At 42.1% G+C, this 22,461-nt stretch overlaps 2 protein-coding genes across 3 annotated transcripts in view; one reads left to right on the top strand and one right to left on the bottom strand.

Annotated features, from left to right (window-relative positions):
* The window catches only part of PDIA6 (protein disulfide isomerase family A member 6), a 15,459-nt gene extending 11,279 nt beyond the window's left edge, over positions 1-4,180 (top strand). Inside the window, exons 12-13 of the mRNA XM_083857615.1 lie at positions 1,738-1,834; positions 2,577-4,180. Coding sequence (XP_083713741.1) covers positions 1,738-1,834; positions 2,577-2,645 — 166 coding nt within the window. The 3' untranslated portion in view covers positions 2,646-4,180. The remainder of the gene's footprint in view (positions 1-1,737; positions 1,835-2,576) is intronic.
* Positions 4,019-22,461, bottom strand: ATP6V1C2 (ATPase H+ transporting V1 subunit C2). Of its 2 annotated transcripts, XM_083857617.1 has the most exons (13): positions 22,354-22,461; positions 22,036-22,253; positions 20,841-20,908; positions 15,522-15,607; positions 11,350-11,444; positions 10,548-10,639; positions 8,839-8,937; positions 7,717-7,785; positions 6,694-6,786; positions 6,217-6,310; positions 5,824-5,921; positions 5,277-5,406; positions 4,019-4,478 (listed from the first exon to the last, which is right to left on the bottom strand). In XM_083857617.1, the coding sequence occupies exons 2-13, from the start codon at positions 22,162-22,164 to the stop codon at positions 4,383-4,385; spliced, it is 1,149 nt and encodes a 382-aa protein (XP_083713743.1). In that variant the 5' UTR covers positions 22,165-22,253; positions 22,354-22,461; the 3' UTR covers positions 4,019-4,382. The 2 variants fall into 2 exon arrangements, with proteins under 2 accessions (XP_083713743.1, XP_083713742.1); XM_083857616.1 differs by having other exon boundaries at positions 22,036-22,440.

Here is a 22,461-nt window from a genome sequence, read left to right as displayed (position 1 = left end):
TTTTGTGGTGTGCAGAATTAAGTTGGCCGTTTAGACTTAGATAGGTAGTTTTAGTACAACATTTGAAAACAGGAGTGGACTTTGATGCTGAAAAATTCTGTTTCTCTAGTAACTTAAGAAATAACTTACTAATGAATTCCATTTACTTCAAATGGTGCATTCTGACTAGTCATTAGTAATTGGAAAGTCCCCGGTTTGGGAATCGTAATGGGTGCTGTTAAGTTCTTGAGGTTGTATATGTTACTGTTCATCTTTCTGATTCATTTGGCCCTGTCTTCCCTCTCCCACCTTTCCATTCTCCTGTACTTGATAAACTGGGAGAGTTGAAACAATCCATCCAAAAAGTCAATGGCTCACTGCTCAGCACCAGTCCCGTGAAACTGCCTCTTCTGTAGCTGGGCAAGAGCCAGTGCTGAGAAGAATGGAATAGGGAGAGGAAATGGAGAGGATGACAGAAGGTGGCAGCAGCACTGAAACAGAGCAGCTAAACTTTAACTGTTACTTCAGTGTGGTCAAAGTGAAGGGAACTCTGCTTCCACATAAAATACCAGCTGCCATAAATTATGCAAGAGCCCTTGAGACCTTACGTGTCAGTCCTTGGAGAACAGCCAGAATTGCAAAAGCAAATGCAACAGCCTCTCCCCACCTTGCCATAAAAAGCACATTAATTGAATGCAGTTCCTACTGAATTAATGGAATCAGTGCTATATTCTTACCTGTAAAAGTGATCAGACTTTCTTCTTAATGCCAAAAAAAAAAAAGGAACATCTTAGGGCATCAAATTAAATTCAGGATACAGATGCAAGCAAAGAAATACCAGAGAGTTTGTACTAATGCACATGAAAATGTTTGCCTTTGTCAGACATGGCAAATTTTCTTAAAGTCCATCTTAGTGAAGCCTTTGTTGGGTGAGACTGGATGGTGCTTCCAGGACACAACAGCCAGTTTAACAGCTTATATTGCATTAGGTAATTGGTTTGTATTGTCTCATCCTGAGGCACTACTTGCTACAATAATCTCTTCCTGACACTTCAGGTCAGCTGTGCTGCCTAGAGAAAGCAGCATAATCACAGCTGGTGTGGCTGGCCATTCATTCAGCTGCTGTAGGCAGCTCCTGCAATCTAATAGGCAGTCTCAGCAGTGTTGACTACAAGTAAGGAAATTGGCACTATGAAGAGCATAAAAATTGTGAACTCCACTTGAGGAGGAATGCTAATTCAGTCTTATTTGCTTCTGAAAGATCCAAAGGGATTAGCTCCTCAGGATTTTAATGCTGGGCTTTTTGAACATGCCTAACTAGCAAGTTCAGGATGGAGTGTCCCAAATGAAACTGGTTACTTTGTACCCTTTGGAACCCATGGAGGCTGTCTCCACTGAAGATCACTGGTGATTCCAGCTAACACTTGCAGGTGACTTCCAGAGCTAGAATTACAGGCTCCCCTTGGAGTTGCCTTAAATGAAAAACTGTTAAAGAGGCTGCACTAATCTGTGATTTTTACACTGCTGAAATCTGCAAGTGTATCTCACATGCCTTTGAATCCAGTTGTAAATTTTTAATGGTGTTGTAAGGGCTCTGTCATTTTCTGCTTCTTGAAGTTTTTGCCTCCTGACAGTTCAGATTTACTTAAAGAGATGGAATCTTGAACTTGTATCCCTCTTATCTGAAGCAGGTTCTGTTCCAGGTGGATGGAGGTTGGAGGAATTTTTTAAATTTAATGTGTACTTGTTTTTTCTCAGGGAACTCTCTGTTGGTCGTGGTTCTACAGCACCAGTGGGTGGTGGAGCTTTCCCCAAAATTCATTCAGTTGAACCCTGGGATGGCAAAGATGGTGAGGTAAGAGATGCTCCATTTCTGAAAGTGCTGAGGAATTGCTGTGTTCAGAAGTGACAGGACAGAGTAACTAACACCTGTCAGTGTGAAAGTTCCTGTTCTTACAAGATTGTGGCGAGTTGTGTTGATGGTTTCCCATTATCTTAATCCTGCCAGCAGACCATATGGTACATTGATCATCTGACATTGTGGACCAGATGTTCCTGCCTGTTAGGATGTGATCTGAAAGCTGGATCCCTTGAGGCAGAAATGTATTACTGTGCTGACTAAGGGAGGTGGTAGTGCATGCATTCAAGACCCCAGTGTTGTGGAGACTTGGGTTCTGCAATATGCTGACCTTGCCATCAAGGTCTTAATGCCAGAAAGCTTGTCAGGTAAAGCCTGTGTAATAAATAACATGGTGACCAAGTCTGCCTTCTTAAGGTTCAACATTGCTGTAAAAACCAAAGTTACTTGCAGTCCTTTGATCTACTTCAGATAGATAAAACCATGGAATATGGTAATAGTTTTGTTACATAGTTAATTTATATAGCCTTCATCTGGAGTATTTTGATTAGTAAAAAACAACCTCCTAGTCTAAATTCTGATCACTTGTCTTGTGCTTAGTGCACTTGCAGTTTTCTGAATGAAAGAGATGACAGGAGAGAGCTTTACTCTCAGGATGAAGTAAGAGTCTTTCCAACTCGGGGATCTCTGAGCATTAAGCACTTCTAAACACATACTCAAAACCTTCCCTTTTTAACAGCTTCCAGTTGAAGATGACATTGATCTCAGTGATGTGGATCTGGATGACTTGGGTAAAGATGAGCTGTGAGATCTTCAGGAAACTTCTTTTCTTGGGAGAGCCTGTGCAGCAGTTTGCAGCCTGGATCACAATCAGACAGATATTTCAGTGGCCTTTTTATGGAGAAGTAGCACATGACACACTGTGCTATTGGATGCACTGCAGCAGTGGACTGTACGCATCTCAAGAAAACATTGCAGAAATTCTATGAATTGTCATAACCAGTAAACTTGATTGTATTCTGTGTAACAAATATTTTGAGGACAACATGGATATTTCTTTGGAACATCTTGGGTTTTCTTATGTTGATAATGTGCTGTTTGAGTGTTACTGGAGGCTGTTAGTGTAACCAATTTTAACTGTAATTTTTTTCACGAAGGTGGAACCTGCTCAGCTTCTGTTTCAATTAAAGAATAAAATATTTTTTGACACACAGTGTTAGTCTTGTATAGAGTAAGAAAGGTGCACATAGTACAAGCAGTCCCATTTTGGATGACACTTGAAAGTGAACTGTAGAAATAGAGGCATGTGCAGAGGGGAGTCCTAAACCACCTCCTTGCTGTGAGATCTTGACAGTTTAGCCTAAAGCTTGGTAAGATGGACAATCTTTGTTTAAATGCTCTTCAGTCTTCCTTTTCCTATTTCTTCTCAGGGGCTTTCTCTTTCTTTGTGCCAGACTTCATAAGTTCATTAATACAATGGAAGTGGGGTTGCTGCTGCAATGAGAGATGCTGGGAGCTGTTGGTCTTTCCTCTGGATTAGTGACGAAGCTAATCTGTGTTTTAGGGCATAAGGATTTCCAGGTGCTACCAGAAAACCACCCTGGTGCTGTCTCCAGCAAATTGGGTAATATTTTTTCACTTCCCATCTGGTGTTTTGATCTGAAATTGCTATTTCCTTTGGAAGGGGAATCAGGACTGTGAATAGGGATGTTTACTGCTGCTTTTTTAATAAAAATACTATTATTTTATTGCTCTCCATGTCTTGTATATTGGTGTCTAGTGAAGTGACCCTGATGTGATCAGCTTATAAATAAGGAATGAAAGAGCTGAAAGATTCCCCTTCTTTCAAGGAAATAAGGTAATGTGGGTATTTGTCATCTGGTGTCTGTGAGAGACTGCCCGTAGCTGATCACCATGAAAGGCAGTGTCAGAACCACGGGCAGCCAGCAGTAACTGCTGATTCCGTGCAGATGTGTTCCAACTCTTAAATCATCCCAGCAGATGAGCTGTAATGGAACTGTTCTAACTGAAATATCTTTGTAAAAACTGAACTCATGAGTACTTCAGACTGTAGGTCATATTATGATAAGTTTCACAGCACTTTTGAGGATCTTTCCTCTTAAGCTTTTGGGTTTTTTGTTAAATTAAAGGAACTTCTGGCTTTGCTCTGATGCTTTCTGCTTTTTCTGTTTGGGTTTTTTTTAAGTTTGCTTTGTTAGAAAAAGAGGACTGTATACACCTAGTAGATCCATTAGCCACCACACTTTTTAAATTGTTTTATTTCCAGTCCAGTAGGTATTCCATCTTTGTAATTTGCCAAAAAAAATAAATACTACCATAGTACCTCTGCCTCTGAAATATGTTTTTGTAAAACTATGAATAAGAGATAAATTATATTGTAGTCACTGTAAAAATTACTAGAAGTGGTAGGAAAATCATCCTGCTACAGCATCTGCATTTTCATTTGATTTTCAGCAGCTAAAGATTGTTTTCCAGTAACATGAGAGTCTTGAAAATTAATAGATGAAGCTTGAGCAATTCTTCTTTAACTGCAGTCAAGAAGACTGAGGTCAATCTTGAAATAGACATAAGGATAGTATTCTTGATTACTCAGCTGTAACCCAGGGATGTCCATGCCCGGCTGCAAAAGGAAGTAACAACGTTAGTACCAGTAAACCTGCACACTTCCAAGCTCCAAGGCATTGCTTTTGTGCTCCTTTCACACAGGTGCAATGGAGCTTTGTATGTGCCATGCTTAAGGTGGGGAATTCACCACTGAGCATCTGCTCTGCTTCTTGTTTCAGGTTGCCTAGCGTAATTAGCATTGAGAATTCATGCCTGTGGTGTTATGAACTTGTAACCTTTTTGTGTAGAGCTTCAGCTCTACAGCAACTCATCTCTGTCCTCCCTTCATGAAGTGGGACCCATGCTTGCTGGTTTTTGGCTGTTTTGAAGGCCTGCTAGCTCATCTACTGCTTTAGCCTAAATTGTTTTGAATTATAATTTAAGATATGGGAAGGAGAAAGCAAGTACTGCTGCTTGTTGAGGGCCTAGGTTATTTATGAATGACAGACTTTTACAGGGGATAGAGGTGTCACAGTCCTAGGATTTAGTTCCAAATTTACTTTTCTTGCTTGTGTGGATCTGAATGTTTATAGTAGATTTTAAGTGTTGTACCTAAGGGAGCAGCCATAATTGAGCAACCTGTTTTGTTCTGGTAGCTGTGAACATCAGATGCTTCAACAGAAAATATAAACAATCTCTGCAATCTGAGCCTACCCTAATCCAGTGTGTAACCAGCTGGGATTAGAGCTGCATCCAGGGCTCTTATCATCACAAGATGTGAGGAGATGCTGCTCTAAGCCCAGGACCCTGGAAGTGTTCATTTGGCTAAGCTGAGAGAAGCTACAGCTTGTGCACTTGCAGTCCAAATACATACATCCATTATACTTGCTGCTGCAACTTCATCCAGGTGTTTGAAGACCACGTTCAGGACATCTCTCAGGCGTTTCACAGACTTCCTATTTGGCTGCAGCAGCATTGCTTGGAAATTCACAGGGAGGCCATACCTCGGAACACAACATACATGATCATCTGCTGGGAACAGGCACAGCTGTCTGCTCCTGCCCTTCACCCTCCTCAGCCTCCAGGCATGCCCAGTGGTGGTGTCTTGCAGAAACAATGCTGCCTCCTTATTGGAAAGCATTTTCTTTTTGAAGCCAAAAGTCAACTAAACTGTCTTTCTGTTTTCCCCTTCCCAAAGTACCCCCAAAGAACCATTTTTCATCAGATTCTTAAGTCACCTTTTTTGTGGACACCTATATTGTCTCCTGTGAGCTCCTGGAGCGAAGTGTGTAAGGCACACACCTCAAGCTAAGACAAAACAAGGTGTGTGTGGGTTCCTCCCACAAAGGCACTCCACCAGGAAGAGAGCAGTACATTTTGACTTCCCCAGAAGTCTCTGCCTGCACTCTGTGTTTACTCACCTCAGGACAGATTCAACAAAAACTCTCAAGGCTTTCACATGAATCCAAGCCACAAATGCTTCGCTGAAGTTCACCTTCAGCCAGCGCAGTAAGGGGCCCTGTGAGAACAGAGCAGTGCTGTGATCCCCTCATTGAGTGAAGCAGCGCCACAGCCAACAGTGCCACTGAGGCTGGGACAGTTCCCAGGCAGCCTGATAGTGGCTCCCAGTCTATCAGAAACTCAAGTGACCTTGGGCAAATCATGTTATTTTTCCCATGCCTCAGTTTTATGGGCAAAATGGAGTTCACCAGAGACTGTTGGAACCATAAAGCCGTTTCTGAGAGAGGTGCTTAGGCACGCTGGTAGCAAAGGCTGCCACTATGTGGACCACCAACTCACAAGGTGCTACTTACATATTGTTGTTTCTTGTCAGAAGCTAATTTCATCAGCTCTTCTTTTTCACATTTCAGTTCCTTCTCATCATAATAAAATTCTCGAACTATGAACCTACAATTGAATGACATTTGCTCTCACAAGCCTTAGTCCAGGCAATATGCACACTCTTTTTTTTTTTTTTTTCTCTGAGAAGCAGGTAAGGGAAGTTGCTAGCCATTTAACAAGTTAAAGTATTTGGAGGGTGGGAGTTGAAATCACCACCAGAATGCCAGCTTCCTGCTGTCAGCAGAATGAGAGCAGAAAGGGCAATTTAAGGATCTGTAATTTGGAGCTTAAAGAATAGGATCACTGACTGGTACCACAGCTCCTTCCCACCCTGCCTTCTGAGTGGCTTTAGGACCAACAGCTACCAAGCAGTCAAGAAGTCCTAAAACCAGTGATGGATTCAGCATGCTGCACACACACTGCTCTGCCCAGCAGTCAGGGCTTCTTACCTGTTCTCCCTGGCTTTAGCCTTAAAGTCATCCATCACTTTTCTAAATAGGGTCACAGTGAAGAGTCCTCCCTCTGCATCCTCAGCAATCATTCTGTGGTAGGAAAATCCACTGCTGTGATTTGCCATGACAAATCCCTCATGCCTTTTTTACCTACCTCACCTTCCCCTTTTGCAATTCTTTTTATTTTTTTATTCTTTTTATTTATGATACTGAACAACACCCTGCTTTTTGAAGACTGCTGCAACAGAAACAGGGAACAATGACTTGCACTGGCTACTCTATCTCAATGTAAAACTCAATTGGTTTAGCTCCTGAACCCACTGTAATACACACACATTCTGCCTGCCTGCTTTTCCGTGTTTCCTGGTAATGTTCCCCCACCTTTACAAGCACTTGTATTTTTGAGACAGGCAGTAGACAATACTGCTTGTTTTTTTCTATGTGCTCTCCCACCTTCTTCATTTCAGGTAATACAACTGTCAGCTCTTGTGCCCTGGACTGGATCTCATCGTCTGCATGAGCTGAGCAATGGAATATTTAAGTTCTAGGAAAGATTTTTTACCCAAAGTGAAAGGATGAGTTAATATGGCTTTTGCTAGTGCAAATGACAGTATGCTGAATTATTCTATGCTACAACAGGAAGCAATTAAAAATGCAGATTTCATGTTTCATCTTTTTATGAAGTACTTTCCATAAAGCTCTTTGTGATTGCATGTGTCTGAGCCTCAATTAATGTAATAAATTGCCTGTTTTACACAAAAAGAAGCAATGGCCTGGTTGAAAGTAAGAAGAAATAGATTACTGGAAAAGGAAACAATCTAATGGTAAAAAAACTGACTTTTTTGTCCTTTCATCTCTATTTTCCTTCAACAAACTAATTTCTATTTGAATTGCAAATATGTTAATGTGGAGCCTATGCATTAGACTAGTGATTTCCTCCAGGATCCACCAGTTTGAGGGGCTGAAACGTGACAGGGATCTCTGAAACAAACACGGAGCTTAACTTGGAATTTCACTTACTTTGTGGAGCGAGGTACTACCATATCTGAGAGTGATTCATAGGTCTTCTGCCACTGTAGGTAGCTTGACCTTTGAGCAATACAAAACAAAGCATACTATATAAACACTATATACTGGAAAGCAAATGTTGATATATGTAGTTAATTAAGCTAATAACTTAGGGTAGAAGGGTTGAGCTCTTTGTGCTGGGTTATGTCATTAAGATATATTAAGCCTCTCCTATCCTTTCCTGTCCAAGTCACCAGCTGAGGAGATGCTTCCCTCAATGCTACACCCTCCATCTTCACTTTGGATCTTGGCTTGAAGAAGGGTCACCATCAGGAAGCTGATGGTGGGAAGAATGTGGCATATACTTCCAGGCTGCCACACAGTGTCCCATGCTCCAGGACCCCTGCACAAGCTGCCCTGGTCCATGGGTAGGTGTGCTACATCTGCAGTGTGCAATCCCAGAGCTGATCAGTGCTAGACTGCACTCATGGTGAATGCCAGCAATGTGAGAAAGGGAACAGGGTAAGGTAAGGGTTTCCAAAGAGAGAAATCTCTTTTTAGCATGAATAAACTCAGACAATGAAGTCAACAAACCTCAGACAGCTTTTTGCAACCTGGTTTTCAGAGACAGAAGAGTGATGGTGCTGTATTTGTGTGTTGGGACAGGGCTATATGGGGAGGAAAAGTTTTGTGTAGGGCTCTGAGGAGAACATGGTGTAACTTCCCCATTGGTAGTAGTCATCCTATGTATGGGCACTTACAAGAACACAGCCAACAGAGAGAACCTGTGAGCTGAACAAGTCTAATTCCTTTTAGAAACTTGCTATGCTGCAGTAAGAACCTGGTCTTCTTTTAGCTTATACGATTCCTATCAGGAGCCTGAGAACCCACTTGTAACCACGAAAAACCTACATGCCAATTATCCTGCTCCAGCTTTGGCGCAGTCTTTGTCTCCCTCTTTAGTGCTAGCAGCACTCTTGGCAGAAATTGTTCTTTCTTCTTTGCTAAGGGCTCCACCTGTGTCCCAGTCAGGGCCCTCATGAACTGCCCCAGCCTGACCCGGTATCACCTGGTTCTGGTGCTCAGCCTGGGACTCAATGCCATGCGGGGTGTGCGCACACTCTATTGTCTTACTTTGGCACCACGACGAGCAGCGTGATAAGATACTCGGAATTCAGAACAAAGTCTTCTTTGTGCACTATGTCTGCCAGGGTCCGGGTTAGCAGATTTCCCCTACAGTGAAGAAGACAAAGTAAAAATAACAGTAGCAGGAACTCAGCAGCAGAACACTGGAGGCATTGTGCTGTGGGTGGAGATGCGAATAGTATACACTGGAGTAGAAGAAGGCCCAGAAGGAGGTGGCTAAAGGATACAGCTACACTTCTGAAATAGCTGTTTCATTATTTTTACTGCAACTAAAAGAATCAAAAAGTAACTAATACTAAGGACACAATATTGGTGACTAGCAGGAGGCCAGTTTATGCCTTTTATGTAAAATTACACCATTCTGCTGCCATTGTTTTTACAGTAAGGGTGTAAATACTTGGGAAGTGCCATCTGCTCTCAGTCATTGCCACGTCTTGTGGGAATCACCTGCTCTCTCAGGAAGCCTGTTGAGCTGCTTTTGTGACCGTGAGGCAGGCAAGGTGAGCCATGTCAGTACAGACCTCAGCCATCCCAGCAACCTGGCATTCCTGGACTGCTGCGGGCAAGCATACTGAGACATCTCCTACTGAATGGCAGCGAGAGCAGCAGTCTCACACACAGGTGGGACCTGCAGGAGGTCTCCATAGACTAAGGCCACCTGATCACATTCATTCCTAGGACATGAAGATAGCCAGGGCTGGCTGTATATGGCTGGAAAGCACTAGATGTGGAGTTGCTCTCCTTGTCACTGGGCAGGAGTGAAGAAGGACCTAAACTAGTAGTTTTTGGTTTGAGGTTCACTGGGCCAGACTGCATATTAACTAACTGGCTGGTGACTTAGATGTTTGTTCAACCCAAGCTCTTGGCACTGGTGGACAGCAGAGTTGTCAGCATTTAAAGGTGGATGGAATGGTGACAGGAAGATTGTCCCTGGCCATGAGTTCTCCATTCTTCTCCCTCCTCACATTGCTGGAGCCTTGGCCAGCAGGCTGCCAGTCAGGCAGCCACCTGCACCCTGTGCCCAGTCCTGAGTAGGAACAGTGGCACATATGAGCATGTGTTGCGCGAGGGCTTGCACAGCATCATCTAAGTTGCTTTAAATTTACTATTTACTGGATTTTACCATTCTTTCCCGTGATATCCTAGAAAAAAACCCAGGTATCAGCACTGACATAGGCAAAGATCATAAGCAGACGAAGACAGGAGAGAGAACATTTGGGAAGCATTAACACTGCATTACCTGAACCAACGGAAGGAAAGAAAGAAAACAAAAATATAAGTGGGGTGCTGGTGAGGTGCAGGATCAAGCAAGACAGAGCTGTTTCCTATGGGAGCTTTGCAAATGCTTTTCAGAACATAGGGCACAGCTCCATGTGGCAAAGAAATCCACTAGTTGACACAGCTCATCTAATTTCTGACTCCCTAAAGTCCTAGCAGGGCAAAACAGTTGACTATTTCCAAGACTGCCTTCTCACGCTGTCAATAAAACCCTAACAGGAACTTCAGTCTCTCTGAGCTGATTTTGAGATACACCAGCTACCCCATCACCTGTTTTCATTGGGTCTTCTAAATGCTCAGCATGTCCCAAAGCTGGCAAAGTTGTTCCCACCAGAACACATGTGGTTCACCACACAGCAATGGGTTGTGACCACACACATTTCAGACACATAACAACATGCCCAGTGCAAAATACTTACATCGTTTTCTTCTCCAGGTTCTGCAAATTTCCTTTAATGTTGTTGTACGTAGCTGATCGGGTCTTCAGGTCTGCTTCTATTTGAGTCACTTGCTAAAACAAAGTGAAAAAAGGGAGTCAATGCAGTGCTTGAGGCCTTGTTCTCTACCTCTGTCCCACTATCATCGCACCTTAACACAGAGACTCAATACAGCTGCCAGCTCCCCTAAAACCACCGGCCTGTGGCCAAGAGAGAGCCGGGGTCAGAGCTCCCCTGGGGCAAAGGCCTCTGCAGAAAGTAGGGTTCAATCAGCTGTTGCTGTTGGTGTGCTAGACATGTACCTAAGGGGCAAGTTCATGGTTTTATTTGTTAACTACATTGAACAACAACACATCCTGCCTTTCTGAGTGAACTGACAGTGTAAATAATTAATTCAGCCTGAAGGCATTTGATTTAAAGTCAGACCAACAATTTCACAAAAACACCTCCAAAGTGGAAAATAATATGGCAGTTTATGAAAAAATAAAAAAAGAAAATTACAATGAAGGGGATAAAAATGCAGAAAACGTATCAATGTACTCTAGTGAATTTGATAAAGTGCCATATACTTACAGATTGAATAGGTTTCAATATATGTATCATTATTATTGCAGTAGAAATTAAAACTATATCAACTGCTTCAATACAAACTGTTTGCTCCTGAGCTTTTTCCTGCCCAAACCAAAGGCAAAGTTTCCACTGACTGCCATGAGAGGAGGAATCACAACCAGCCAAAAGACATGCTTCCCCATGCTGACATCTTAAAATCTGAAGTACAATTTACCTTTGCTAATGCTTCTGATATATTCTTCAGCGGCTGCTTTATGGGATATTTGGCCATGTCCCATTCAAACCGTGTCAAGTAGCTAATTAGGTCAACTGAAAATGCAAAGAGATGCATGAAAGCAGATAGTGTACCAGATGGCAGGTTCAGGTTTGGGGAGTAGTCCCCAGCTATAGTTTAGGCATAGCTTTGACTAACTTCAGAGCGTTAACCAGAAGCCCACCTCTCAATCCTTACAGAGATTTGATCTAGATCAAATATGCACAGATCCTATGCCCAATCTAATCAACTTCCTAAACATCCTCAAACATAAAAGTTAAACAAAAAATCTTTTCTGCATTATACTTAACAGTACAGAAAAAGGGTAAAATTATCTGTATCAGTGGGACACAGCAGTGTATAACTATTCTTCTTCACAGTAAAACCAGTTTTGTGTAATCTCAATCTTGATTTCTGCAATATGCCTGAATTTAATCCCAGCAACAGCTATCAGAAAAATACTTTGTGCCCAGGATCAGCAGTAATATTCAGGGTTGCTGAGAGCTTGATCAATGGTATTAAGAGCATAGCAGATGTCACTTCTCTGTGATTCAGTCAAATGCTCACTACAAATCAAACAAATGCAGATGTGATGAGGAATTCCTCATTGACTTTGTACACAGAGGCCCCCATTTCACACAAAGCTAGAGACTATTTATATAATAGATAAATCCAGACGCAGCATCCAAGAACAGAAATTCACAGCAAGGACCTATGCATGCAACCCCCAAAACAAGGCACCCTCAGACCACAGGGACCTACAGCTTCTTTCCAGAATGATGAGGAAATGAACACATACAACACCCAGCTCCTAGAACAAGATTTTCCTGTTTCACTGTTTGAAGATTAAGGGTTCTTGATGGTAGAAAACATTAAGGCTTAGTACATTATGGTACCAAATAGGGAATTCTCCAGCAGGTCATGAAATCAAACAGCTCTCTGTCTGAGTCTGAGGACATTTGGATGCCGAACACACTGCTACATAGTGTTTCTTGCAGACCTTTATAGGATGGAGTGAAGTCATGCATCCTGCCACAAGGAGAAGGGCTGGGACTGCCCCCCAGAAGGTTAGGGAGACAAGGAAAAAGCAGCAGACAGAGTCTCAAGGTCTAGACAAAGAGGCCAGAAGCACTGTCATTTAAAGGGTGGACTTCCTTCCAGACCAGGAGGGAAAATATGGAGAATGTCTGGGAAGTTGCTCTGAGGTGATAGGGACCAAAACAAGCTCAAGGTGACAAGTAAAAGGACACTCAAGCTGGGACCTTTCAGTGTTCTTTGGTGCCTTGTTCAGGGAGTGACTTCAGTCCCACAGCAAGGTTTGAGCACAATTTCTTATGAGCTGGACTTTGAGGTTTAGGGGGAAACTTAAAGAACCAAGATGCATGAGAAGGAATGTGAAAAACTGTGCAATTGCCATACTATCAGGCTGAGGGTACTTCACGGTCTCATGTGATACTGAATACCCTTGGCAGGAGAGCACTATCCTTTCCATGGACTTCTCTCACCCCACAACAGAGTCAGTTTACCCTATTAGATTTCCAGAGCATGGAAAGTCTTATGTTAGGAGAAATAGGTTTCTTAGCAAGAGATAAACTGCCTGGAAGGCAGAGAGCACTTGCCATGGCAATGTTCTCCCCCTCTTTCAAAACCACAGCTGTGTCAATGTACCCCACATCCAATGGACAAGTCATAGGGCAAAGATATAACCCTTCCTGCTGATATCTAATCAGGAATGACCAAGTTCTCCTGCACAGGAGGGTGTAGAAAAGGGGCAAAACTGCAGAAGATTGGGAGAGCTATGACACAGCTGCTGCGTGCACAGGTCTCCATTGGTGCTTGCTCATGATCTCTGTGGGGAAGGCAGAGAGATCAAAAATACTTCAGTAATAAAGTTCACTCAGCATTTTCAGCACGCAATACACAATACAAGGATTTCACCCTGCTGCCTCTCTTCTAGGCTCGTGTGCTTAGGCTTCACAAACACAGGCTCTTTAAAGACAGACACTGACCTATTTATAGCTGATGAGATATAAAAGTTCCCTGAAGAACTTCACATGCCCTTTCTATCCTCACATTCTTTGAATCTCAGCAGCATCCAAATGTTGGGCAGTTGAGCACAGCATGAGTTCTCAGCCCAGTTTTTCAAGCTCATTCCTGAGTGAGCTTGCCAGTTCTGGCTGCCACTGGTGCAGGTTAGTTTAGCAGCCTAATCTTGGGGATGGCACAAACTACTGTGAACACACTACAAGAGCTGTGTTGAAAATGCCAAGCAACCCCAGCCCCCTGATGCTCCTGGGTGGTGTCCCTCATTTATGGAACCTGTCGAGTCACTTCAAAAAGGCTTCACACAGCTGCCCACCCAGGAAAGATGATTCCTACCAGCTCTCAGCTGCCCAGGGAACCCACAGCCTGAATACTTCACAATCTAACTTACACACCAGCTCTAAAATGCTATGTTAAATACTTCCTCTCCAAAACTCTTAATTCTTCAAAATTGTTATGCTTCCCATTTTGCTTTGTTTTGGGCTCACTATAAAGAATGGAGTTATTCCACCAAATTTTTAAATTCATTTAGATTTAACATTTCTATAAATGGACAAGAATTTGGTATGAATCTTTGAAGAAAAGCTTTACATACATTTCAAGAAAGGTTATTTATGCTGTCATGATATATTAAAAGTTTCTTTATTACACAAGCACACATTTCCCTCCATAAGAGAGAAATTTCCATGTGGCTGCTTTCAACCATTGTCCAGGAAAGTTGAGTGTCTGTGTATATGTGTGTGTGCAAGTTCATGTAACTAAAAGTACTGTATTTTTTACTACTTTGGGTTTTTTCCCCCTACAAATCTAGCAAAAAATCTTTTTAGACACACAGCCACCACCAAACTGCTATCTGGGTTATATACAAGTGAGCTAAAGTCAGTGTTACTTAAAACTATCTTGGGATGGTCGAATAGTATGAAACAGGACCCTGCAGCAAAAAATTTGGTCTAATAATTTTGTTTCTGATTTCACAATGTTGAGGAAGCCTTCAACTCATAGTTCTTTTGCTAATCAGAGAAGGAAGGAGGAATAATTGGTACAGTAAAGTTGCTGATGCTTATGAAGACTGACATTGGAATATATTAGGGGAATCTTCATATACTAAAGCTGACTTCATTTTTTAAGATGCAGCCAATAATCTTAAAAAGGTCAATGTCCTAATTCAATATTATTTGTTTGGATGACCAAACCCAGACAGAGGAAGTTAGTAACACATGCAAGTAATTTCCATACCCTTCTAATACAACACATGCAGAGCTGATAGGGAAAAAATGGTGTAAAAAGGGGAAACAAAGTAAATGAAAGAAATGTGTTGTTTCTCAAGTCATAGGGATATCGTGATCAAGCTACGAGGTTGTTACTTGAGAAATCCATCGTAACCTGATCACTGTATCTCTACAACCAGACCAAGACTTGTGTCTAGCACTAATATACACAAATGCATGCACGTAACAACACCACAACCATCAGTCCTCAACATACTTTGGAGACATTTCATTTTATCCTTTAGCCCTGAAACACAGCAAGTGGAATTATTGTATTTCTTGAACAGCTGCACCCATCAAACATCAGTTTTATATCATTCAAGGACATTTCCAAAAGAACTTCCTCCCCATCCTTTACTAATACAGGTCTGAAGTACAACATTGCAGATAAAGGGAGATGGAGTGTGCACTCTTAGTTTATCCAAAAGCATCATGCTGCAAGTCTGTAATCAGCATGCATACCACATCCAATTTTGTTGTATTTTTCCAGGATAGCTGGAAAATGCTGACAGATCACTGGCAGTTGTCACACAGCCATACAGAATGAGATTTAGGTGCCCTTAAATCTAGCCCAGGCAGAGCACAGAAGTGTGCTAGGTCATATTAGGAGTCTAGGAGTGAACAAGGATGTCTCTTACTTTCATCTTCACTCCAAAGTTAGCTTCTGCTGAGAAAAATGGGAGCAGACTAGACACATGCTTATAAAATGTTGCTGATGGTTGTCCTTTCTAAAGTGTGAGGGTTTCAATTCCACATATTCATATTCTGAAGCAAACAAAAGCAGCATCAATGCATTTAAAGCCCCACATTCACAGCACCTACCTCCATTGGCCAGAAGATTTTCCTGGACTTTATCTTTTGAGTCCTCCATAACTTCTCCTATGTACTGGGCTATTTTCTTTATTACGCTTAAGTGCAACAAGAGAAACTTTGTTAGTGAAGAAACAAAATTCTTACAAAACAGTTTCACAATGATCTGATAAACATAGAAATGCCCAAACAAAACTTCTGAAGCAAGGCAGGTTAATTTGCAATTCAAATGATAATAAAAGATCTAGGATATAATGCAGAACTAAATGTCTTACCTCTAAACACACTGATCTCTGCAAAAACATAGGTAATGTAATTTTGCCTGTGCTCTGGACTTACAGAAGATCAAGATTCAGTCTTCTGTACACTCATTATACACATAGCAGAAACCAGAAGGCAAGAAAGGCAAGAAACTCATATTTAAAACCCCCAAGGTGATGAAGGCAAAGGAGGCTACATGCAGACTTTGACTGAATATCTGTTCCATAGGATGCTGACGAAATCCTCAGGGCTCACTGAAAAAAGGTTCTCAGAAAATACTCAGGGGAAAATAGCAATGTTATCTTGCTTGATGGGAAATTTCTTTCTTATTCGTTTTCTTTACAGGACTCTTTCTTCTCTTTTAGCATGGTGGACAAGACACTCCTTTTTAGGTGTAGGAGAACCAGATTCAAATCTTTCTGTCCAATTCAGGGTAGTGATTTGTACAGAGACCCTCCTAGAGAATGCTGTCTCCACTGTGCCACTTACTCTTTGCTTATTTTAAGAAATTGATTAATCAAGTCCCTCTAGCACTAGTTCCCCCTGTGTGTAGTCAAGGTACCTGTCTCATACAGGCTGAGAGACTTTCTGGTTGTTTAAGAATCCCTCTGCACTCAACAACATTCAGAGAATTTGGTCTGCAGTTCCCTAACTGTCCTAGGTTGACTACACCTTGTAAAAAACCCAGCAGCTACAAGGTTACTGCCTGACCATTAAATTGGCAGAGACCAAGTGGACACAATCCTTGGCATTGTGACACAGAGTGAGTGTAACAGCAGGCTTCATTTCTGCTTCATTTCTCTTTCTTTCTTCACCGAGGGGAGACTACTGCAGCTGCAGATGAGCTGGAGACTGAAAGGGCATCTACAGTGTTTGGACAATGTGTTGTGTGATTGGACAATGTGTTGTTGTGACCAATCCTATGGTTTTCAAGAGCAGGAAGGGGACTTTGGGCCAGGTATGGATACCAGGAAAGCATTAGAGAAGAGGATTTTTCTTTCATGTGCTGCAAAGCAGTTGCATCTATCTCTGTTACTGTGAAGAAACTTAGAGTCTTGGGAAAAGTTTTCCAGTCCTATGACAGGTAGGAAGAATCTGAGATTTCTGATGCTGCCAAGACTGAAGTACTTAAAATTTGTGCTGTTTTGGGTCAATTCAGCCTAAAGAAGAGATCTTCTTGTGACCTTTCAGTACATAAAGGGCTCTTATAAGAAAGTTGGACAGAGGCTTTTTACCAGTGCCTATAGTGACAGGACAAGAGGCAAGTTTTAAATTAAGAGTAGATTTAGACTGGACATAAAGAAATTCTTTACTGGAGGGTGATAAGGCACTGGCACAGGTTGCCCAGGGAAGTTGTGGATGCCTAGTCCCTGGAACATTCAAGGCCAGGTTGGATAGGGCTTTGAGCAACCTAGTCTAGTGAAAGGTGTTCCTGCCTATGGCAGGGGGTTGTAACTAGAGGATCTTTAAACTACCCTTTCAACTCAAATCATTCATGACTCTGGACAGGTGCAGTTCAGAGTGCCTGTAGGAGGAATCTATACCACTGTGCTCCAGTTCACATCCCTTTCTCAGAGCTGCTGCAGTTTTTCACCACCTGGCTGCAGCCCTGTAGGGACCTGGCTGCAGCTAAGGGCTGCTGGAGCACAGCACGGGCTGCCCACACGCAGGCTGTGGGGGGGTTGAGGTTCCCTGACAATTGCAACCTTGCCAAGCACTTCTGCCAATTTCAGTTTGTAGATAGAGCTGTTTTTTGTCTCCTTCACGATGCTCAGAGAGCCCAAAGGAACTTGTAACAAGACAGCAGTTGGTAAAATCAGCATGGGAGGCTAAAAACATTACAGAGAAAGCAGTTCACAGGGAATTGTACAAACCAGGAGCTTCCCCAAATGGCCTGAGCTGTTTTCATTACTCGAGTGCATCTGGTGGCTGACCCGACAGGTGGGAGACAGCTCTGGCCTCTCTCCATGGATACAAAGGGTGGGACAGGGTGTGCTCTCATGCACCTGACAGTCCTACCTGCCCAGGCAAGGCTTGGCTCCCTTCCCACCCACACATCCCATGGCCCCTGCAGCAGGATACAGCCACATTGTGTGTAATACACTGTGCCAGAGCAATGTTCTCGAGTCCTGCCTTAGCCTCTGTGCCTTGCATTGCATCCTGTGAAATGCAAGTAGGATTCACTCACCCAATACATTTCCCATGCAAAGACAGAGCTCATCCCCTCCACTGATGTCTGGGGCAAATGACATGAATCAGACCCCTGGAGGAGCCCCAGGGACTACACTGATATGCAACAATGGGCAGTTTTCACAGCCAACCATCAGATCTCTCCCTTTAGATGAGATGAATACCATCTTGAACAAATATCATGATCAAATGATGCATTATAAAAAAAAAAAAAGACTTTCAGCAAAACTACTTCAAGAAGTAGTAATAAAAATCCATAAAGGGAATACCTCCATTTTAACCTACTACTATAACATCTTATACTGTAATAACTGATGTTTTGCTTCTGCAACTGCTGCAATGTCATTGGCTTAAAAAAACAAAACAAAACAAAACAAAACAAAACAAAACAAAACAAAACAAAAAAAAGACTTGCACTCTTTAAGTGATACTGAGAAAGAAAGGGTGCACCCACCAGGCCTCTGAAACACTGCAGGGAGCAGAAGCCCTGCAGTGTGAGGCCACTCCCAAGTATGGCACTGACCGAGGAGCAGGGAGAACCCCCGGGTAAGAGTGACCCAGGAGACTGTCAGCTTTTGAGAGAGCTCCATGCTACCACAGGATGACATGGAAAAACACTCCTCCTCCCTGTGTAAATAAATAATAAAAGTATGTGGAAACAATAGCTCCTGCAAACTCTTGCCCCTTCTCTGCTGTCCTGGCAAGAGGCAGTGCTGACAGGTTTGCGCTGCCTGGCTTTACTGGCAGCTGTGTTTATCCAGCAACAGTTCAGCAGGCAGCTCTCTCACAGGACCAGCAACATAAATGTTCAGGTCATCTGAACAGGCTTGTAACCCTCTGGATGCCATTTACTTCAACCAAGTGCAACTGCTTGGCATTTTAACCCTTGAATCACAATTTAGACATAAAACCTGAGGTATTTATTTAAGGCAAAATGTTTTTGTATGTCCTTGTGGGATTCAATCTGCTAATACCTTTGATTATTCTGTTATTCTTCTGTTACTCTAATGTTACTACTCTAATGCATTTTTCTTATATTTCAAAACATCTTTCTTAGTTTTAAATCTTGTTGATTCTTCCTGGTTACCTATCTTGACAGGCAAGTGAGACAAACAGAGAGTCCTTGCTCAGCAGACTACAGTGGAAGGGCCTCACTGACCCCTTTGCTCTATGCCTAGAGCCCATCAGAGGGTAAGAGTCATTACTGGCATTAAAGGGACAATTAGTGGAGTAAAGTGGTGTTCAGCTTGAACAAGCAGCTGTATCGTGTTGGCAAGTAAAGACAAAGATAACAGACGGAGTCGGTGAGCCTAAGGAGCTCCTACTGACATTTCACTTCTAACTGCCCTCAGTGGTTTTACATGGATTCTGCAGTCAGGTTTTCAGAAGCCCTAATTCTTCACAAAGCTGGGAATTAGCTCTGCCTTTCTAAAAAAACAGTTTTGATGATTTCGGTCAGCCCTCAAACGCAGATCATACAGTTGCTTCCTATCTGCTACCCTGACTAGAGACACAGAATCACAGAATATTCTGAGTTTGAAGAGATTCACAAGGATCATCAAACACTTTCCATTAGAACAGATAGCAGGTATTGGCACAGTCTCTCCCCAAATTTACCCCCACTTCCACTTCTTCAAGAATCTCTGCAATTGAAGAAGCTGGAAGATGTTACAAAGAATACGAGGCAGTATTCTTGGCAGGGTCACCACAGAGATGGTTTTGTTGATAAATTAAGTTGTTCTGTCCTGCTTAAAGTCCTGAAAAAGCAGTATGGTTTAGTTTTAAGTAGTCCTGTAAAGAGCAGGGTGTTGGACTCAATGATAGTGATGGGTTCATTCCAACTCAAGATATTAATCATATCAGAAAAAAAAATGCTTTGGAGAAATGTATTCCAGCAAAACAACTTTTACCTAAACTGCCTAGCATATATGCAAACAGTTTATATCAGAGCTTCTGTGTATCTTTGCAACTGCCACATAAAGACCTGTGAAAGGATTGAGCATATTTAGACAAGAAAATGGTTATCAGTCTGGACTGGGAGAAAAAAGGCAAAAAGACCCAAAGCTAACACGCCTCTGTGACCAAAACTGCATGTGAGGTAAGCTGCCAAAGCAAAAAATAGAACAAAGCAGAAAAACTCAGCAGCCTGTACCTTCACTGTCTCAAAGTCTACCTTGTGCCATGAAGTATCTTAAAATCTGGCATTTGCTCAGCTTGCTGTACTACATTATTCTTTTGTACACTCAGGTCAGTTTGTCCCAAAAGGTGAACTTGGCAATTGTCAGCAATGAGATCATGTAAATCTCTGCTTAAGTAGGTTTGATGCAATATGAGTCAATATTCTGGTTTTTAAGGAGTTTAAAAGCCTGAGAGAGAGAGGGGTCTGGACTTCATTCAAAAGAATATAATCCTTAGAACTCCTCTATCTGGTTGAAAAGGATAGAAGGCTCAATAGAAATAGTCTGTCAAAACAAGATCAGGGAGGGCTTCGTATTCTCTAAATGTTGTTTTATCAAGTTTCTGGATGAGGTGGGAGGATGTTCTTTAAAACAAAAACAAAAGCACAAAACAAAACAACCTCACAACCCACCATTTAAAGCAGTTTCCTTATGAAAAACAGCTCCCCTAGCACTGCCACTCGAATGGATTGCTGTGCTGACAAAGCTACCATGGATATAATTCAGCTAAATTTTAAAGAATGAGTCTTTCTTTGTGATAACTCCATGACGATCAACACAAGGGTTAAACAAAGCGTATCCACTTTATTCCAGTTGTAGTCCAGGCTGAACTGAGTCAGATCGAAGTGAACACAAGGACATACCATCCCATAAAAACCATGTCTGTTTCTCATTTGTAGGTGGTAAATAAGATCTATTTTACCTTTCAGCAAAGCTATCAAGTTTTCCCAACTCATCTGACAGACCAACAAGAGCATCCAGTGTCCCAACCTGTGCAAAAGATGACAATTAAGTGAATGATGAACAACTCTGTCTAAGCCTGCTGTTGGCAGAGCCTTAAGGAGACTGACTTGTCCTTAGTACATGTGAATTTTGTTTGGCAAAATTTTATTTACTTGGTGGAAAATAGTAGCAATTCCTTTACCCAAGAACTGGGGCATAAAAAGCCTTTTCCAATAATGGAAAAAAGCAAGTGTAGTCTCAAGATTACACGTCAGTGTCCTTCTTCCTGTTTTCACTTAGTCCTCTATCACCAAGCTGCATAGAATAGTCCTTAAACAGACAAAACAGTGACTGGAAATGCACACAAATAATGCACATATACAAACAAGTCAGATGTACTGAGAGAACAAAGGGAAGCAGCATTTATTAGGGGGTATCTGACTGTGTTCTCTGTTATTACCAAAGCAAGTCTCTCACAAAGCCATTTCTGACCAACATCTGCTTTTTGAATCACTGTCAGTCATAACCCTGTATTCATGGCATTGCAGCATATTGCCAAACCTTTTCTTATGTTGCCAAGTCAACATTATATAGGGTCAATCTAAGGGAGAAGAAACAAATTTTATGTAGAACAAATAGAATGTGAATGGGCATCTTCAGATACTCCAAATGCTTCACTTCCTTCAAGATAAGCAATCTCTCACCACCCACCAGCGGGATAAGGTCCACAGACAGTAAAAATAAGGTCCATGGATGATAAAAATTGTATCAACCTCAGGTGTGCATATAAAAAAGCAACACTCTTTATCTCTGTCTTGTAGTCTTGCTGCCATGGCTGTGGATAGTCAGCTACTCCCTTTACATTAGCAACCCATGATGTACCATGGCATATGACTGATGACTAGGAGAAAATTGTACATGGAATGCAATAGATCAGTTACTTAACATCACCCTTTACACATGTACCCCTCCAATGTGAAGCTCAGCTTCAAGCACAATGACTTATTTCTCTCTGATCAATTTTCAGTTGACTGAACACAACTCATCTCCCAACCACAGTCTCCTTCTACTGTCTGCATATTATCCCAAACAATAAATCCCATATTTATCCCAAAAGTCTTTAGCCCTGGCTAATGCTGCTATATTGCCCATACACAAACCCCTTTCTCACTTACCTTTAAGTCTGGAATATGGAATTTACTGTTGATGGACAAGTTGGATTTAGATGTCACAGTGTTCATTCTCTCCCATGCTTGCAGATTTGTTTTGTCTCCTGGGGCAGAAATTAGCCAGAACTCCGACATGATCTAATATTTTTCCTTCACTGCTGGTCACTGTAGAAAATCCAAGCAGGTAAATAGCCAAAAGGGCACCAAGCAAAATGTGTTCTTCCCTAAGAACAGAAAGAGTTAGAACAAATCACTGATTTCTTTTCTTCAGAAACACCAGGAGAGTGAGTCAGTTCTGTGTCTCAGGCTGAAATGGAACATGACCTTCTCCAGAATGTCACGGAAAGAGTGTGGCTGTTCCTTCCTTCTCAGGATTGTTCTATCCAGTTTCTGCATGAAGAAATGAAAGCTTCCTCCTCCCCTTTTCCCTCC

Source organism: Zosterops lateralis (assembly GCF_965231275.1).
Source record: "Zosterops lateralis genome assembly, chromosome: 3".
Taxonomy (NCBI): domain Eukaryota; kingdom Metazoa; phylum Chordata; class Aves; order Passeriformes; family Zosteropidae; genus Zosterops; species Zosterops lateralis.
The sequence above is the reverse complement of the archived record's forward strand: the minus strand, read 5'-3'. Positions and strand labels throughout refer to the sequence as shown.

Excerpts from the sequence above, each read along its gene's own strand:
- ATP6V1C2 (XM_083857617.1), bottom strand. The coding sequence starts at position 22,164 with ATGTCGGAGTTCTGGCTAATTTCTGCCCCAGGAGACAAAACAAATCTG. Across the intron at positions 15,608-20,840 it reads CTTGATAGCTTTGCTGAAAG|CGTAATAAAGAAAATAGCCC; the intron begins GTAAAATAGATC and ends GTTGCACTTAAG. Across the intron at positions 4,479-5,276 it reads CAGCAGCAAGTATAATGGAT|CCGGGCATGGACATCCCTGG; the intron begins GTATGTATTTGG and ends TTCCTTTTGCAG.